At 43.0% G+C, this 18,406-nt stretch overlaps 2 protein-coding genes across 2 annotated transcripts; both read left to right on the top strand.

Annotated features, from left to right (window-relative positions):
* Nucleotides 1-6,583: 6,583 nt before the first annotated feature.
* LOC128443043 (sodium/potassium-transporting ATPase subunit beta-1-interacting protein 3) lies at nucleotides 6,584-9,713 on the top strand. Its single transcript, XM_053425741.1, has 6 exons — nucleotides 6,584-6,637; nucleotides 7,396-7,533; nucleotides 8,168-8,248; nucleotides 8,682-8,879; nucleotides 9,358-9,418; nucleotides 9,658-9,713. Exons 1-6 carry the CDS (start codon nucleotides 6,584-6,586, stop codon nucleotides 9,711-9,713), a joined length of 588 nt encoding a protein of 195 aa, XP_053281716.1.
* A 1,551-nt stretch (nucleotides 9,714-11,264) lies between these two features.
* On the top strand, nucleotides 11,265-17,758 carry ythdf1 (YTH N6-methyladenosine RNA binding protein F1). Its single transcript, XM_053425671.1, has 6 exons — nucleotides 11,265-11,476; nucleotides 11,878-11,905; nucleotides 13,093-13,187; nucleotides 13,272-14,942; nucleotides 15,342-15,386; nucleotides 16,183-17,758. Exons 1-6 carry the CDS (start codon nucleotides 11,450-11,452, stop codon nucleotides 16,192-16,194), a joined length of 1,878 nt encoding a protein of 625 aa, XP_053281646.1. The 5' UTR covers nucleotides 11,265-11,449; the 3' UTR covers nucleotides 16,195-17,758.
* The last annotated feature ends 648 nt before the right edge of the window (nucleotides 17,759-18,406 follow it).

The raw sequence follows: 18,406 nt of genomic DNA, 5'->3' as shown, positions 1-18,406 counted from the left end.
ACAATCAAGTGCTCGCGCCCCAAATTGACTGAAATCTCTTCCCAATCTACTCTTAAAATCTCACCAAGCTCCGTTTGCACAGTCGTAAACTACAGATCAGCTGATAAAGCACCGGTTTATTTGTTTTAAAGATACTTTTTTAACTGTGGTCTGCGAGAAACTTTGCAGGAAATTGAAAACTGTGCGTGGACGTCAGGCAGTCGTGACCAGGGAAGAAGTGCTTTGCTTCCTAATTCTAATGAACCACTTGTTACATCTGTCGAGGTCACGATTTCACCCCCGCCTGTTTGAAGCAGCAGATTACAAAACAAAGAGCTGAGCCAAATTTGTACCAAACTTGGAAGGAATGGAGCAGCAGAATCTTGGTGCAGATCCAACAAATCCTTTTCTTAACATTGTGAGAGCATTTTTCATAATTTCCGTCAATTTTTAAAGACAAGGGACATAAGATTAAAGGCATATTTCAGATTTGTGGGCTTCGGAGGAGATATGCACTCAGCTAAGTATCCTTCTAGTTAAATAATAACCCGATTCATCAATAAGTCATATTGTAATAGTGGATTTCCAATATAATTACTGACTTAAGAGAGTGTTAAGTGGTTACAGCGGTGAGCATGTTTGTACATCATCTCTGTCAAAACCAGTTAGTGTGTTCTGAGAGCAGACAGACAACATGTCCAACGTGATTTACAGCAACTTGCTTTTAATGCCTCTCATCCATCCACCAGGGCTTCACCTCAGCCGGCAGCTACACCAGCAGGATTTAAAGTACCTCATGCACCTATATGATGCAACCATCATTTCATTCACAGTTGCAACGGTGTAATTATATCTGTGCTGATTTGACGACAGAGCGGTGGCGTGTGCCGACGGTGAGGGCTAATGAGAGAGAAGAGATGGGAAAGGTCTAAGTGTGGAGGAAAAGAAAGGAGAGAGGAGGGGAGGAAGAAGACGAGCGTGGGAGTCCGGTGGCAGGTGTTTGAAGACGCTGAAAGCAGAGGATGAGAAGAGGCTTGCTTCCCTGCGTGTCCTTACCTCCCCACCCATTCTTCCCTCGATCCCCCTGCCTCCGCCTGCGGTGTTCAGCCAGAGTGACGCCTCAGCACTGCAGTGTAATCTCTGGCCCTCGAGCTGCCTCGACTGAGCCAACCAATTGGACGTGGTGCTCGGAGCAAGAGGAAGAAATGGCCCCTTCACCGGCTGCTCTACACAGAAGGCCCCAAGCAGCACCACCATCACCAGCACCACCACCAGCACCCTGCCTGTGGTGCTCGCTGTGCTCGTTACCAACTACCAGCAGCTCATCGAATACCAGTTTTATTAGGTGTTGCCCCGACAGTGTGTCACAGAGCAGGAGGCCGCTCACACACGAGCCCTGAAGAAAACTATCATCGATCAGCTATTTGATTTGTTACCTGACTCAGATACCGGCCATTGGAAATTTGTTATATCACACATGAGTTCATATGATCTTTGTGAACTGTATCTGTGCAGAAATATCAGCACACACAGAATGTGAGGTGTGACTGAAAGCTCCAGATACTGGTAAGTATAGAGACCATTGAGCTTTGATCATTTTGTGACATGAAAAGAAAGTTTTCTATCCAGTCTTTGTATGATTTTCTTGTATAGATTCAACCGCAAGACTAGAGCTGCAATTACTAATAATTTTCAGTATCAATTAGTCTTTTAAAAGATATTATTTTTGAAGTTTTGCATTTATTAATGGAGCATCCTAAATGTGAAAGGGGGAAAGAGAAGTGAAGACAAGTGGCAGCGAACTGGACTTGACCCCGTGGCTGCTGCCGTGGACTTAAGCCTCTCAGTGATATACTATTGTGCTTATTATTGTCTTGATCAATCTATGAATCATTCGTTCTGAAGAACCAGAGACCAGTTCAAAATGTCCGTCAGTTTCCTAAAGCACCAAACATCAGATAACTTGTTTTGTTTGACCAATGAACCAAAATATATATAAATGATGGATTTATGGCCACATGAGACAAAGACAAGTAGCAAATCATCACATATCTGTAGCAGAAATGTTAGGAACAGGTGATTGGATAGAAAGTTTGTGTCACAGTGTCTGGGAGTCTATAATTATGGTTAATTGATTAATTGATTGAACTGATTAGCTGATTAGTTGATGGATTGTTATTGTAATTGTATGTTTCCAGCCTCTTGAATTTCAAATTTTATACTTGAATTCAATCATTAAACAGTACAAACATTTGACGATACCATCGTGGAGCTTTGTTATATTGACCATAATTGATTGATCGATTCAACCGGTTAAAGAACTGGATGAATGACAGATCAGCTGATCACCTGTTGACTTGGATCTAGTGTCGACAATAAAATGTGTTTTAAAGGAAAATGACACATTCACCCATCAACATTTTATACGACAAAACAATATACATTATTAAACAAAAACAAATACCAGTGAAATAGGCCTTTAATTTCCTCTGAACATCTGCATTTACACGTGTGTTCATTATTAATAAAACTGGAGCTGCTCGGAAACAAGCCCAGCCAGCCAGCCGGCAGCTCTCTGCCAATCTGCTCAGGTTTGGATAAACCACCTGGGAGTTCATGTGGAGCAAAAACCTCACCCTCTGTGTGACACAAATAACAATGTGTGTGTGTGTGTGTGAGGGAGAGAGAGAGAGAGGGAGAGAGGGAGGGAGATGGGTGGTGGTGGTGGTGGTAGAGGGGGGGCGGCCGCTATTGTGTGAGAATGTGAATTAGGTCAAATGTTTGCTTGCAACAACGATTAACCATGCCCCTGTGAGGAAGAAAGCTGGAGCCTGTGTGTGGAAGAGCCACTTGTGTTTCTCTGCCGCCTCACACACACACACACAGCGTCCGACATTATTTATCCACAGAGCAAATTAAACCATCGTTACAATCGTCTATTCGTCACGTGATTCCTTTTCCCAGCAACAGCTAAAGTGATGGAGCTCGGATAAGACAAAATAAAAAATCAGCATCATGTATTTTGTTTTTTTTTGGGGGGGGGGGGGGGGGGGGGGGGTAGATGTTAAATAAAGAAATCATTATTCATGGAGTGCTCTGGGGAGGTTGTGGATATGTGGCTGATGATGGCACCCACTCAGCAGGCATCAATCACACACACACACACACACACACACAAACATACACACACTGACACAAACACACACACACAGACACACACACACACACACACATACACACGCACGCACACACTGCCGCGCCTCTGGGCTCTGACACCTCGAGCTGCAGTGATGCTGCTGACAACAGGTTACAAACCACGAATCGGATGAGGTGCAGGGTGTGAGTTGTGGATGTTTTTAGGGGTCGCGGTAGGGGGTGTTGCCAGTGCCCGTGCAGGTGGAGGCTACAGGCGGCCACAGAGAAATTAAAAAAAACGCTCGGGCTGATGCGGTGCGTTTTAATCACGGGCTTGTTTCATCAGAGCCTGTGGCCACTCTCCTTCTTCTCCTGTTAAAATCGTCAAAGCGTTTCCGATTTCATTCCCAGATCAAAGCAGGATGGTAAAGGATGTTGTGTCCCCGAGGTCAGCTGGCAACTTACACGACAAAGCCTGTATCCCCCCCCCACCACCACCATTCTCCCCTATTTATGAGTGAGGAAAATGGGGGAGGCAGGAGGGGGAGGAGAGACGGGGAGGGGGGGGGGGGGGCTGCAAATGTTAACGGAAGGTCTAACGTTAATTATCTTTATGTGAAGGTATTACGCAGGAGAAACGCCTGAGTGGAGGCTCCGTGCGCCTTCCCCTCATCAGATCACAGCGAGGTTCTGTGATGAATCCCTTTCATATAAATCACATATATGATGGGAATTTAAAAAAAAAAAGCAGAACAGGGGCTGATGCAGTGGAGCTGAGGTGGGCGCACGTGTCTGTGTGTTAGATGCATGTAAATGGAATGAGGAGAGGGGAGGACAGGGGCGCGCACAAAGGAAACATGCGTGGAGCAGCATCCTGCAAGAATAAAGGATGTATAGTGCGTGTGCGGCTTATCTGAATGTATAGGCACATATGAAATGACCCCCACCCCCCTCTCCGCTCCTCTCCTCTCCATCCCTCCCTCCCTCCAGCCCCTGTCGGGCACAAATGCGCCGCAGCCTCCGTGTACTCACTCAGCTCAGAGATTTGCGGAGGCGCAGCATCGTCCGCCCGGCTCGCTTCCTTCACTGCCCCTCGCACCAGGCTCCGCTCCCCGGCTCCATCGTTAATCACGGGCAATAACGTGTCTTTCTTCTGGGGCTTCACCGGGCAGGAATGCAGCATATTGCATGTGGCATCCTCCTGACCCCCGCGTCTTTTTTTTAAAAACCTGTCCGCGCTCCTCCGCCGCCGCCTCCTCCAGGGGAGACCGTGTGCGTCTGCAGCCGCCGCCGAGGCTCCGGTGTCAGATCCAGCTCCACCACAGTCCCTCAAGCCCCCTCCATCTCCGCTCGCGTCCCCTCGGCTCAGCTACTGTGCTTCCATGTGACACGGGCAGAGCTGGAGACCCCCCAATTACCAGTCCGTCTTTTGATTCTAGCGCCATCTCTCGGAAGGGAAGGGAAGTGCGGCTCCATCGCCCTAATGAGGAGCAGGATTCATCAGCCCCAGCTACAGGCGCGTTATTCCGCCTGTGGTTCATTCCAGAGGCTGATGAGAGTCATTTAGCGTCATGATGTATGATATTGACTTGAAGAATTTTATTTTATTTTATTTTACCATAGTTGTGTTTATCTTTCTGGTATTTTTCATAATTGTATTATTTGTTACTTGATAATAGTTTATATTTTCTTTTTTGTTTTATTTTTGTTAAATCTAACAGTTGTTTATATTTACTCTGTTATTTCTGACTTGATATTCATTTATATTAGCCTTTATATTTTATTTAGTTTTATTGAATTTTATTTTATCAGCTCTTATTTGATTTGTGACATGATATTAATTGATATTTAATATAAATTATATTATATGATATAGTGTAGTAAATGAATGCCACATGTAGTATGTACATATACACATGTTTCTTTATGTGTGTGAGTGTGTGTGTGTGTGTGTGTGTGTGTATGTGTAGTATATAATAGGCCCATATTGAAGTAGGCCAGGATTACCTTATTCTTTTCTTTCCAAACCTTGTAACTCTCACCTCTGAAGCCTGCACCTCCACCACTAGCACCACCTATTGGTGAGTGTGGAGCATTGAGGAGTAACAACTACCTATCAGCGGGCAGACGACGGTGTTGCTGTATGAGGGTCAATCCGTGCCACGCGAAGAAGGAGAGGAGTTTTTGCACAACGGTTTCTGAAGGATTCGAATTAAGACCGTCCATAAGGACAGCGACAGAATCAGATGTTCAGTCAAGAACATGCTGCTGACACGTGTTGTCTTTGCTATCAGTTGTTGTGGGTCTCAACCAAATACGTCCTGTGTACACCTGCACTCGCTTTGCCCTGTATACAAGCAGGGTCACTGACAGAAGGGGTAAAAGTATACACATTATTTACACAAGTAGAAGTACTGATACTTGTGTTAAAAATGACTCAATTAAAAGTATAAAAGTACAGGCTATGAAATACAAAAATACAAAAATTACATGTTTTCTTCCTGCTGTCTCTGTGCAAAGCTGAGACTAATATAACATTAATATATTTCAAATATTTTTGACCTAGAACCACCCAACTAAAATAGTTAAACCAAGAACAGATTTGTGAGCATGACAACTGTCCAGGAGAAAATGTGTGCACTGTTTAGAATGAAGTTTTCTTTATTTAAATAAGGTCAGAGATGGAAAATCTGTTGCTCTTCTTCGTTGTAAACATTATCAACGTTATCAGTGTTGGCCTGTTCTTCACTTTCTTCCACGTTGTTCTTGTCATTGATTCTATCTCTCCTCTGTTTTAGCTTGGTACATTATTCACGTCATGTTTGTGCCTGATTGTCACTGACAGATACAGAACAAGGAATCGTCTTCTCTTCTCGTTATTGTCCATATAGGTTCATATCTGTCCGATGTGTGAAAGGCGCTGGTTGATGATGCAAAATAAAAAATGTAAATTGGATTATTCCACTCAAATGCATTCAAACAAAAGGAACAAGCCCGTTTTGAAAACATAAGGAGGTCGAAAGGGCAGATATTTGTAAAAATCTGTCACATAAATAAATACTCAAGTAAAGAATAGACACCTGAAAAATCTGTAACAAAGTATTTGTACTTCCTTACTACCCAACTCAGGTCATTAGAAACATAGAAGTAAAGATGTAGCCTCAGCAGCTCCTGGAGTTTCACTGAGCATCTCAGACTTTCTGAAGCTGCCTTTGTCCTTCAGGGTTTCCCCCCTCCTCAGCGGTGTGGCACTAACCACCCCTCATACTTCCTACCCTCCCCCTCCCCTCTAGTTTCCACGCAGGAACGGCCCTGCGTGTTTTTCTCCCGAGGTGAAGTGCACCGTGCGTTTCTCCCACACGCCTGGAAATGGATCTGAAGCTCTGAGAACCTCTCGGGATCCAGTCGCTCCAGTGTTGTTCTTCCCAGCATCCTCCCCAGCAGCAGCATCATCACCCTCCCTGAGAAGATGGGCTGCTGCTCCGCCAGATGCATGCTGGTCCTCCTGTGCTGTCTGCAGCTGGTAAGATGTTTATTCTCCCTCACACATGATGCTTCGACACAAACACATCTGGCCTGTCGCTGTCTGTCCTCCGTGCACCGCTGGAAACAACCGAACAACATGTGAAATCTGCATTTTAATGAATCCAGCTCCTGACTAGCGCTGTGCTTCATTCATAAGAAAGTTCCTTTGTTGTTGTTGTTTGTTTTTTTAAGTCCTCGCCTTTCTCTCTCTAACTTTTTCACTCTAGAACAGGTTTTTTCTGTAGCTTATTATCAAACTGAACATTTGTGGGTTTTGAACTGTTGCTCGGATGAAAAGCAAAGCAATGGGATGATGTCATACTTGGCTGTGGAGAACTATATCCACCTTTTCACTATATTCTGACAGTTCAGAAGAATCAATAATGGAAGTAACTAATCCTGCAGCACAGAGAAAACATGATTTTTTAAATGAAATCTGTTGAAATTAAGCTTGTTGGAGCTGCAGGTGCTTATACAAACCACCACAGCCACAACAATGAGGGGCTGCACCCTCTGATTCCCACCCTGCCCCCTTCCTCTTCATCTCTGACTGATGAAGCCCCCCCCCCCCCCCCCCCCCCCCCTCCTCAGAGGACATTACCCCACTCATATTGCCTCGTCCCCTGGGGCTCAGTGGCCTTGGCTTCTGATGTACAACCTTGTGTCAGGCATGAGCAAAATAAAACACTCTCTCACAACACAAACTGCTCTTTTTATAACTCATCGTTTCTGTCTCTGCTCCTGTTCACCCCCCAGATGACAGCTGTGGAGAGGCAGGTGTTCGACTTCCTCGGTTACCAGTGGGCACCCATCATGATCAACTTCTTCCACATCATCGTGGTCATCCTGGGCCTGTTCGGCACCGTCCAGTACAGACCACGATACGTCATCGTGGTAAGGAAACGGTCGGATTTACTAAGCTTTTTTGTTAGAGACTGATACCACTCTCACATCTGTACAGTATAGAGCTAAAGTTCTATCTCGCTTAGCATTAAGACTGGAAACAAAAGGATGCTGTCAGAAGTGTAAGACGTAATTTACTTGAGTAAAAATAACAATACAACAACTCAAAGATCCTGCATTCAGTATATTAGGAGAAAATACAGGAGTATTATCAGTAAAGTATCAAAAGTACTTTTGTTTCTGCAGTAAAATGACCCTGGGCACTGATCTGTTACTCTTCATGTCTTTCACTGTTTGTAGTAATGTCGATGTATTGGCAGGTTACCAGTTGAAGCTGCTTGTGCTGTATTTTTTACGACTTTAATTACAGTTGAATAGTTTAGTGCCAGTCTTAAACTGAGAGATAGTATGTATAGAGGCCTGAAGTAGTGACCAATAACATTCAGATTAAATGTTTAAAAAACACGGTTTGTGTAACATAGATATTTGTCTTTCTTTTCACTTGTAATCATATTATGACACCTCAGGTTTATCTTGGGGACCTGAGCCTCGTGTCACACAGTGTTGGAGAATTTGTTTCATTCATGGCCTCTGTACTGTTGTGTTTTTGTGTTTGTTTGCTCAGTACCTGCTCTGGACGCTGTTGTGGATCGGCTGGAATGTCTTTGTGAGCTGCCTCTACTTGGATCTGGGAGGACTTTCAAAGGTAAGTCTAATGGTCACGAGAGCGTCACATAATTAGAGACTCACACAGCTACACACAGCGTCTAAACACTGTGTTCAGCCCTTTCTTCTGCCTAACACCCATACAACCAATGACACACACACACACACACACACACACACACACACACACAATGAACAGACTCTACAGTGTAACTCTGCTCTAAATCCCAAAACAGTAAGTAACATGTACTTTTCTAAAATATGTTTTTCAAACCAACCTTTTGTCACTTTTGACCAATCAGCTCCGAAAATATATGTTGAGATACCAAAGAAATATTCCCACCAAATTTGACAAAATCCTTTGCATGTGTTGTATTGTACACACACACACACATGGTCTAATGACACTGAAACATCTGTTAGAACCTGAAGCTGAAACGTTCACATCCCTTCAACCTGGTTGATCCCTGCAGGACAGCGAGGTCCTGACCCTCGGCGTGTCGTCACATCGCTCCTGGTGGAAGGACCACGGGCCGGGCTGCGAGCGCGAGGGCCTTCCCTCCGCCGGATGGGACCACCAGCAGAACCCTGAGCTGACCACGGTGCTGAGCTGCTGGCTGGAGTACCAGTACATAGAAATCCTGCACTGCATCGTCCAGCTGCTCACATCAGTGAGTATCCGCCTACGTGACTCATTCATCTCTGCAGCTTTGTGTGATATCGCTGTTAAACACTGAACAAGTCAAAGTGTGAACAGAATTACTACACGATGCTTTTAAAATGTAAATCAAAAAGCATATTTATGCACCATTTAATAGTGTTTCGGTATCAATGAGAATACATCTACACACACAGGAATGGACTGTTGCTTAGCGACAGCAAATGTAAATTGTAGAACACAGAGTAGAATCTGTAAGAACGGCTTCGCCTCATCTCCCTGATGTCTGGTGGTGATGAGTGAGCAGAGCTCCTCAGCCCAACCTGCAGCCTCTGTGTGGATCACCAAGGCCTCTCGAAAGAATCTGTCAAAGCAATATAAACACATATACTTTGCAATGATCACTGTGCTTCGATAAAATTAAAAAAGATAAACATTCTTTTCCTTTCATGTGATTAACTATTATGCATTTTTTGTATTCATTGCCACAGCTCTTGGGATTTGTTTACGGCTGCTATGTCGTCAGCACTTTTTCAGAAGAGGAAGACAGTTGTAAGTATCCTGATCAATGAGATCCACACACACAAGAGACAACTTATAATCAAAGTTATCATTAATTTGTCAAATATATCCTTTTTTTCTTATCATTTAATTCATGACTTTGTGTTTCCCCTGACATATACATGCACTCTATTCCATTTTTTATGTTTACTTTATTTTACATTTGTTGTTTTTATACATATTTTATTTGTATTTATTTGTGTCCGTCTTTTCCCATTTTATAATTATAGTTAATTTCAATGCTGATTTTCATCATCCATCCAAACCCCCTCACTTGTTCTTCTAGTAAAGACTGGACTTGATGGGTAGGTATCACTCCTCTTTGCCTCCAGTCGAGCAGTGAAAGTTGCATCATCTTTATTTTGTCCAGCATCTGAAATGTTTCTTTAATTTTGTCCAGATTATAAATAACCTCAAAAGAAAGAGGTTGGGAAAAGCAGCGAAGGAACGAGTCAGAAGATGAAACCACTTTGAGGACTCATCGTGCATCAGCTTCAGTCTGTTTGTGAATAGAACACTGTCCAGAGTCCAGAGGAGAGTTTCCAGTATAACACTGTAGAAAATACATATATCTATTTATGATGTGTTCTCCTCTAACGGCTGTTAATCTGAACGTGTGTGTGTGTGTGTGCGGGTGCTTGGGTTTAACACAGTTGTCTTAAAGAAAATAAGAAGCTGATTCTTATGTAAAATGTATAAATTATTTCTGTGTCATTTCAGTTAGAAAAAGTAGCCACGAGTTCTGTAGAGTAAGATATATGTAGATTATATAATTCAGTGAAATAAACCACATCTACAACAAACCACTAGTTTTTGTGTTACTCATTTTGTTGGACATATTCCTGATTTATTGATCAATTGACACATTTTTGCAGGTTTTTTTGCCAGTGTTTAGGCAAAAAGAAGTTTGGAAAGTATAATTGGGATGTCGTCCTCAAAAATATACATTTCAGTGTATTATTGAATTATAAAACAGTGTTGTTTATTTAAATTAGTTTAAGCATATTAATAAATCATGAAGCTAAGTATTTTAATGTTAATTTAAGTGTTACATCACAGTGTATTTTGTATAAATATAGCTGAAACACCACAGTGTATTTTATCATAAATTTCACTTTAACACCATAGTATGTTTTAGTATAAACTATCATAGTGGTTCTCAACCTTTTTTCAGTGATGTACCCCCTGTGAAATATGTTTTCAGCCAAGTACCCCCTAACCAGCGCAAAGCATTTTAGGTGAAAAAAAAAAGATGTAATAAACAGTGCTATGCCATTAGTTCATCATTTATTAAACCATTTAAACATTTAAAACTCATTCAATGTGCATAATATTGCTCATTTGTAGTGGTCTCTCTTGAACTATCTGGAAATAAAAATATACACAAATAACTTATAATAATTTGTGCACATAAAAATAATTATCAACTTAAAGTGCCCTCTTTTGGGATCATTATAAAGATGCGACGTGTGCCAGGTTGGGTCAAAAGATAAATTCAGTATATGAACTTACACTTACTGTTTATTTATTATTTCTATAGGATTTTTGAATGGATGCTAATATTTTTAAATCTCAGGTACCCCCTGGAGTGCCTTCAACCCCCAATTTGAGAACCACTGAGACCTATTCTATTGCATGTTATTTCCCGCGCTGCTGCTGCTAGGTAGCAGCGGACGCGTCGTATTTGGCCTCCGTCGTCACTTCCGCATTTGAGAACCCGGATGTAGCTGCCATTGGGGCAAAGAGCAGGGCCACCAAGGCTGGTCGTGTTGTAACGTCACGCGGAGCGGACTGAAGAGCCGCGGGTTTGATGCTGAGAGGGCAGCGCGGAGCGGCAGCAGCGCCACGACAAACTGAACCGTCCGCCCCGAGCGCAGACACCGGCTGACGGCTGCTGCGGCTAGCGGTGCTAGCGTGTTAGCAAAGTGACGCGGAGCAGCTCCTCCGGTGATTAGCCTCTCACACGGCGGACACACTTTACGTCTCGCCAGGGCTGAAGCACACACACCCGGCGGATGAACGATGTCTGCCGCTGGTATCGACCCACAGGTGAGAAGAGGAGCGGGCACACACGCTCAGTTTGCGGGTATTTTTTAATTGAATTCCCCGCACCGGGAGGCGAGATGCGCGCTGTGTTCAACCCACTCAAGACGGTGCCAGCTAGTGAGCTAGCTAGTTAGCCAGCTGAGAGGCAGGTTAGCTGGAGAGCTGGTAGATAACGGAGGCCCTGGACCACAGCTCCCAGTGGCGACCACAGTGACCACAACACATAATTTAGCCTCTTAACGTCCGCATGCCTTTCTGCAGCACAGTGTGAAAAACATGTCAGGTGAATATGTGATGTGATTCCATAACACCCGTGACCCATGCAAGGCTTTCTGTGTTTTATCTTCCTCCTTCCACATGCATCCCTCCTCCTCCTCCTCCTCCTCCTCCTCAATACAACCAAGACATCGAAGGGACAAGATGCGAGCAAAGGTAAGAACAACAACATGAAGCCGAGCTCTTGATGGCTCAGTGGAATCGATCTGTCACCGTGTTCAGCACCGCACGCACCTTCTGCACCAGCTCACAACCCACGTTAGATGCATAGATTCTCTTTATTGATAACAAATTGGGAAATGATTGTTACAGCAACACGTCAGAAGATAAGAAGGATTTAATTAGCTGCAAAAATAATGTAATAAACATAAAATGTACTAAAAACTGTACATGCACATAAGTAAATCATACACAAGAGCACTAAATATAATAAACTATGAAGAAGAGACAAGACAAAGCTGCAGTTGTTTGCATTTATAGATAATGTAATGAGGTACCTGGAAATATAACATATTAAAATAATAGTAAGCAGAGTGTTTTGTTGTGGACCGAAACTTCAGGCTCAGGTTTGTGAGGAGTTGTAAAGTGTTATTGTTGTCAAAAAAATCCTATTTCTGACCTTAGCTTCAGCCACTCAAACTAAATCAGGATTATTTATAGAATAATCCCTCAAATGTGCAGAAAATGAGAACTTAATTTCCCAGACTCACATGTGTGTATTGAGTTTGTCTGTGTGTATTTTGATGTTTGTTCTTTAGTCTCTGTTTCTTCCGACTCTTCATGTAACTACACTGACTCCCATGATGTTGAGACCGCGGCTCTATCGGGAGATCTTAATAAGTATGGGTGTATGTTTTGGTTTGTCCTCACCCTGCAGAGTATACTTGGGAATTGCGTCATACTTAAAAATCCAAATGTCTGAAAACGTTTGCATGGCGCTGATTCATGTATAATGTCTATGTCAACAGATATAGTCCCAAAAATGTCTACAGATATACACACAGGCTCTGCCTCATTACATATTGTGATTAAACATACATCCCTGTAAGAGCAAACTGTTTACACATTGTAAACACCTTGCACATTTCAAAAGGTTGACGCGCCCTAAAGTTACATTTATCCAGCAGTCGACCACACTGCGTTAGACAGGATGTTATAAATGTTCTACTTCACATCATTCATGTTAACCAATGGATTCTCTGGCTGCAGGTTTAAGTACGGGTGCAGAGGCCGTAACACGATGAACTGTAAACTGCAGATATTTAAGGCTTCTTCACAGACTTTGCATTAAGTCGTTTTAAATGCTCATGTGCAGCTTTGACACCGGTATGATTTTTTTGCAGCCTTCCCAGTTTCAGTGCAGAATGGCTCCCTCCACCAGAAGGACACGGTCCATGACAATGACTTTGAGCCCTATCTCACCGGCCAGTCCAACCAGGTGGGGAACACATCTGGATCATTAAACATCTTGTTTTCCAATCGTTCTGTTGCCCTAACAAATGATCTATCTTCTGTTTTGTAGAATAACAGTTATCAGTCCATGACAGACCCATACCTGTCCAGCTACTATGCCCCCTCCATTGGATTTCCTTACCCTCTCAGTGAAGCTCCTTGGTCCACTGGAGGTGACCCACCCATTCCCTACCTGACACCCTATGCCCCCCTCAACAATGGAGACCATCACTTCATGCACGACACAGTGTTTGGGCAGCCGGGGGGGCTCAGCAGCAGTATTTACCCTCACAGGTTTAACTTTTTCCCAGAGAACCCGGCCTTCTCCACCTGGGGCACCAGTGGTTCTCAGGGCCAGCAGACTCAGAGCTCCGCTTATGGAGGGAGTTACAGCTACCCGCCCAGCTCTCTAGGAGGCACCTTGGTCCCTGATGGGCAGACGGGTTTCCACAGTGACACCCTGAGCAAGGCTCCGGGTATGAACAGCCTAGACCAGGGCATGCTGGGCCTAAAAATAGGTGGGGATGTGACAGGAAGTGGCTCTGGTGTGAAAAGTGCCGGCTCTGTGATCGGTGGAGGTGGCAGTGTGGCTGCAGCTGTTGCCACGGGCAACGGAGGCACACCAATCGGAATGCCCCCCCCGAAACCGACATCGTGGGCCGCTATAGCGAGTAAACCTGCCAAGCTGCAGCAGCAGCAGCAGAAGGCCAAGAACAAGCCTGGTACACCCATCCCTGGAGGAGCTCTGCCTCCACCCCCCATGAAACACAGCTTGGACATTGATACATGGGATAATAAAGGGACTGCGGCTAAGATGGTCCCTCCTTTGCCCCCCCACCACCATCACCACCACCATCACCACCACCACCAGCAGCAGCATCAGCATCAGCCACAGCTTCACTCCCATGCTCCCAGTCTCCTCCCTCCCCTTCAACAATCCATACAGTCTGCCCAGTCCCTCGTGCAGCAGATGACCATGCAGGGTCCTCCACCTCCGCAGCAGTCCTACCAGAACCACAACTCCGCTCCAACACCTCAGACCCGCTGGATAGCCCCACGCAACCGCAACATGTGCTATGGTGGTGGAGCCATGGACAGCGGCTGCTCCTCTAACGGCGGCGGTGTTGGTAACGGAGGTGGAGGGGGCGGGGGTCTGCTTCCGGAGCCGGGCTTAGAGTCCCACCCCGTGCTGGAGAAGCTTCGAGCGGCCCACAGCTACAACCCCAAGGAGTTTGACTGGAACCTGAAGAACGGCCGTGTGTTCATCATCAAGAGCTACTCTGAGGACGACATCCACCGCTCCATCAAGTACTCGATCTGGTGCAGCACGGAGCACGGCAACAAGCGCTTGGACTCAGCCTTCAGAGGGATGAACTCTAAAGGTCCTGTCTACTTGTTGTACAGTGTTAACGGCAGCGGCCATTTCTGCGGTGTGGCGGAGATGCGCTCACCTGTGGACTACGGCACCAGCGCCGGCGTTTGGGCGCAGGACAAGTGGAAGGGCAAGTTTGACGTGAACTGGTTGTTTGTTAAGGATGTGCCTAATAGCCAGCTGCGTCACATTCGCCTGGAAAACAATGACAACAAGCCAGTCACCAACTCACGTGACACTCAAGAGGTTCCTCTGGAGAAAGCCAAGCAGGTGCTCAAGATTATTGCGCAGTACAAACACACCACCTCCATCTTTGATGACTTCTCCCACTATGAGAAGAAGCAGGAGGAGGAGGATGTGGTGAAGAAGGTAAGATCTCTTTGAGTCTTTGTACACGTTGGTGTTAGGATAAGTGAATATTTAGGGACTTTAACAAGACTATAACCTTCTTTGGACCTTTTTCTTAACTAACGATATATATTTCCAAATAATGTAATAATATTGAACTGGAACAATTCTTTTTTTTATAACTCAAGATTATAGTCCAGATAACTGTTGTTCTACAGAAGGGAAGACAATGACAACAATAATAATAATATCTCTACAGTCCCTTATTTCTAAGCTTTCTTTTCATCTTGCTTGGTTGTATGTTTGAGTCATTGATTAAATCATTTTTTAAAATCTTTTTAAGATTATAGTATTAAAACTGATGAGTTTTATTATTATGTGACATTTCAATAATGCGCTGAATTTGTTTATTTCTAACAGGGCTATGAGCCCGTCCCATTACAGAGCCGATCCCGAATCGATCAGGTAAAGTCTGATATCTTATCTCTCTCTCTCTCTGTCAGGTGGGGCTGGGTGATGTGGATGAGATTAGAATATTAAACGGAATATTTGAGTGTTAGTAGATAAAGATATGAAAATATATTATGTAAAATCGTATATAAAATCAAAATTAGTTATTAAAAGCAATGAACTGTGATTGTTCTCATCAAGATCCATGAATTATTCCCTGGGAAAAGGGTCTTTTATTGATTTAAGAAATGAAAACAAATGAACGCCTGGTGTTAACATTTGTTTTTTGTGATCTGATCACAAGTGGACAACTCTGAGTCTGTGTGGATCTCAGATAGGATCACATCTCCCTGCTCTATACTAACAAACACGTCATTTCTGTTAACAAACACCAAGTTATGTTGTTTTTACCCAGTCTGAGTACACTGCTGTGTCCGATGTCCCTGTGGTTTGTATTTATATAGCAGCTTTTCTGGTCTTGATAACGACTCAAAGCACTTTACAGTATAGTTTACTATTCACCCATTCAGAAGTGTCTGTGTGTGACCACCTCTGAAAGTGGTCTGGCGTGATCGGATCTATATCTGATCTGACAGCGTTCATACCAGTCAAGAGCTGTCCACTAGAGATCAGATCACAGAAACCACATGTTAATATCAGGTGTGTTCGGGAAATGAAAACCATCCAGACTTTAGGTCCTGTTTGAGTATTCAGATGATAAATTTCTAGCTGTATTGATCTTAGTGTTGCCCTGTGATATTGATCGATCACATTTGATAATTTCTCGGTTTTTATTTCTCTTTCCTCTCAGGATCGTCAGTAGTGACCCGAAGAAGGCGGCTTCTGAAAACTCTCCCGCTCAACAACGGTTGTGCTCGGATGGATGTACTGAAATTTAGATTTAAAAAGAAAACAAACGAACATTAAGAAATTGAAAACTAATATTTTTTTCTATTTAATTGTGTTGACTTTTGGCCCACGTCAAACTTTTGAGCCACATTGCTCCTGGTTCCCAGTCTTTAAGATGAGTGCAGGGATGAAGCTAGTTCCACCGGTCGAATCGCTTCAATAATATATATTTTTCTTGTTTTTTTCCTGTATTTTTTTAGCCTCTATCGCTACCCCACAACTCGCATTCTTAACTAAGTATAATTATCTGCACGTCTGTTTTGAAACTCTTGACAACATGCTGCTGATATTCAGTGACTGTTCACTTTGTGGTTTGTGTGTTGGAGAAATGTTAAGTGCTTGTATTGGTTAATCTTAATGAGTGAACAACACTTTATTGACAAATGTCTGCTATCTGTGTGTGTGGCCAGTTGTATTTTATATTATCAGAAGAAAAAATAACTTCTCTAATGCCCTGGTTTTCATGTCCGGGGTGTTTTACTTTGTTGGAGGAATGTGTACACTGAGAGTTTCTGTATGCGTAGACATAATAGTGCAAGGTTGTGACAGTAGGAAGCATAAATGTTAGAAGCATATTTTGAAAACTTTACCATCTGGCTGACAAATAATTTCAATTCAACATTACAATGAAGGATATTTGGGATTGTATCTCTCTCCGGAGCGGAGCCTTAACATTTCTTTTGAGCAGTATTGTAAATGTTTTGTTGTTCCCCAGCACAGAACCTCAAAATGTTCAGCCTGAGATTCAGGGAAACGCCGTCTAGAAAACAAAACGCTCTTAAAGACGGTCCCTCTCTCTCTTTTTTTAATTTTTATTTAAAGGATGGAACTACAAATATTCCGTCTGAGTTGTGGTTTTATCAACACAAACATTTGCTTTCTGTCTATTTCCCTGACTTTTCCTTCCCTCTGTGCCCGCAGGGCTATCTGTCTGAAATTCTGAAGAAAATGTAGCATGTGCTGCTTTTTAAAACACCAGGCCTGTCACTTCTGTGTTTTTTTTGTCTCTTTGTTCTTTCTTAACAACATTATATTCTTGGCATTCTCATCATTTTCATCGCTATAACCGATCCACGTCATCCCCAGAAAAATGTAAGCTTTAATGTACCGGCATTTCTAACTGAGATCGCCTCAAAATGTTTAACTGTAGCATTATACTTAACCGATTAATTGTCAAGTGTATGGACACCAGAGACTAGCCTATATGGTATATGTTTGTGACTTTACTTTTTTTTAACTTGCTTGCTGTATTTGTGTGTGTGTGTGTGTGTGTGTGTGTGTGTGTGTATGCTTGAGTGAAAGAACCGAGAGGGAGTATGACTGTGGAGCAATCAGAGTTATATTACGGTATTGGAACATAGAAAATTTATGCAAAAAAAGTTTTAAGTCACCCCTGAATTAAATATCCATTGTATCAGAGGTCACTATCACATTCTTAGATTTGAACATGTTCATTATTAAAGATATACTTATCTGTTTGTACGTTTTATTATTATGACTTTTTGGGGGTTTAATGCACACAATCAGGTCCGTTATATTTACATCGTCCAAAATCTCATTTGCCAGAAAATATTTTTCAAATGATATGTCACCAATTATACTTTGTTTTGTTTCTTCTGTGAATGCAAGTTGGCTCTTTTAGTTTCAAGGTAATATTTTACAGGAAAATAGCATTTACCGGAAAGATTTCATGTCTGGTTCCCTGCAGTTTGCTCAGTTATATCTTCCTGTTTAAATATGGACCAGGAAATAATTATATGTCTCAAGAGTGTTTTGGTTTTTAAAAAGGTCACATTTACATAACACTTTGAAATCAAAGATAACAAATCTAAACTAATCAGCTGCATTGAGTAACGGTGTCAAAATACTCTGCGTTTTAGTTTGAAAAGTGACATTCACATGATTTTACTCAAACTACGGGGACTGTCGTTCAATTCGTGTTTCTCATTTGCTTAAAAGTTTTTCGTCAAATTGCCTTAATTGTTCTGTTAAGTAATTTAGAAAACCCCAGGCGAGGTATAATTATCTCGTCTTAGAAGTACTTTAAGAAAAGAAAACTAATTTCCTGAAACCAAGTCAACACTTTCCAATTTCTTTTCTCCCCTGAATAACTCAAGTGAAAGTAC

Source organism: Pleuronectes platessa, chromosome 6 (genome assembly GCF_947347685.1).
Source record: "Pleuronectes platessa chromosome 6, fPlePla1.1, whole genome shotgun sequence".
NCBI classification, from domain to species: Eukaryota; Metazoa; Chordata; class Actinopteri; order Pleuronectiformes; family Pleuronectidae; genus Pleuronectes; species Pleuronectes platessa.
Note: the sequence above shows the minus strand (reverse complement) of the source record. Positions and strands in the feature narration are given on the sequence as shown.

What these genes read in the sequence shown, in the direction of transcription:
- LOC128443043 (XM_053425741.1), top strand. Translation starts at nt 6,584, where the DNA reads ATGGGCTGCTGCTCCGCCAGATGCATGCTGGTCCTCCTGTGCTGTCTG. An exon ending in TCCTGTGCTGTCTGCAGCTG is followed by an intron (nt 6,638 to 7,395) that starts GTAAGATGTTTA and finishes TTCACCCCCCAG; the next exon opens with ATGACAGCTGTGGAGAGGCA. An exon ending in GACCACGATACGTCATCGTG is followed by an intron (nt 7,534 to 8,167) that starts GTAAGGAAACGG and finishes TTGTTTGCTCAG; the next exon opens with TACCTGCTCTGGACGCTGTT.
- ythdf1 (XM_053425671.1), top strand. Translation starts at nt 11,450, where the DNA reads ATGTCTGCCGCTGGTATCGACCCACAG. An exon ending in GGGACAAGATGCGAGCAAAG is followed by an intron (nt 11,906 to 13,092) that starts GTAAGAACAACA and finishes ATTTTTTTGCAG; the next exon opens with CCTTCCCAGTTTCAGTGCAG. An exon ending in AGGAGGATGTGGTGAAGAAG is followed by an intron (nt 14,943 to 15,341) that starts GTAAGATCTCTT and finishes TATTTCTAACAG; the next exon opens with GGCTATGAGCCCGTCCCATT.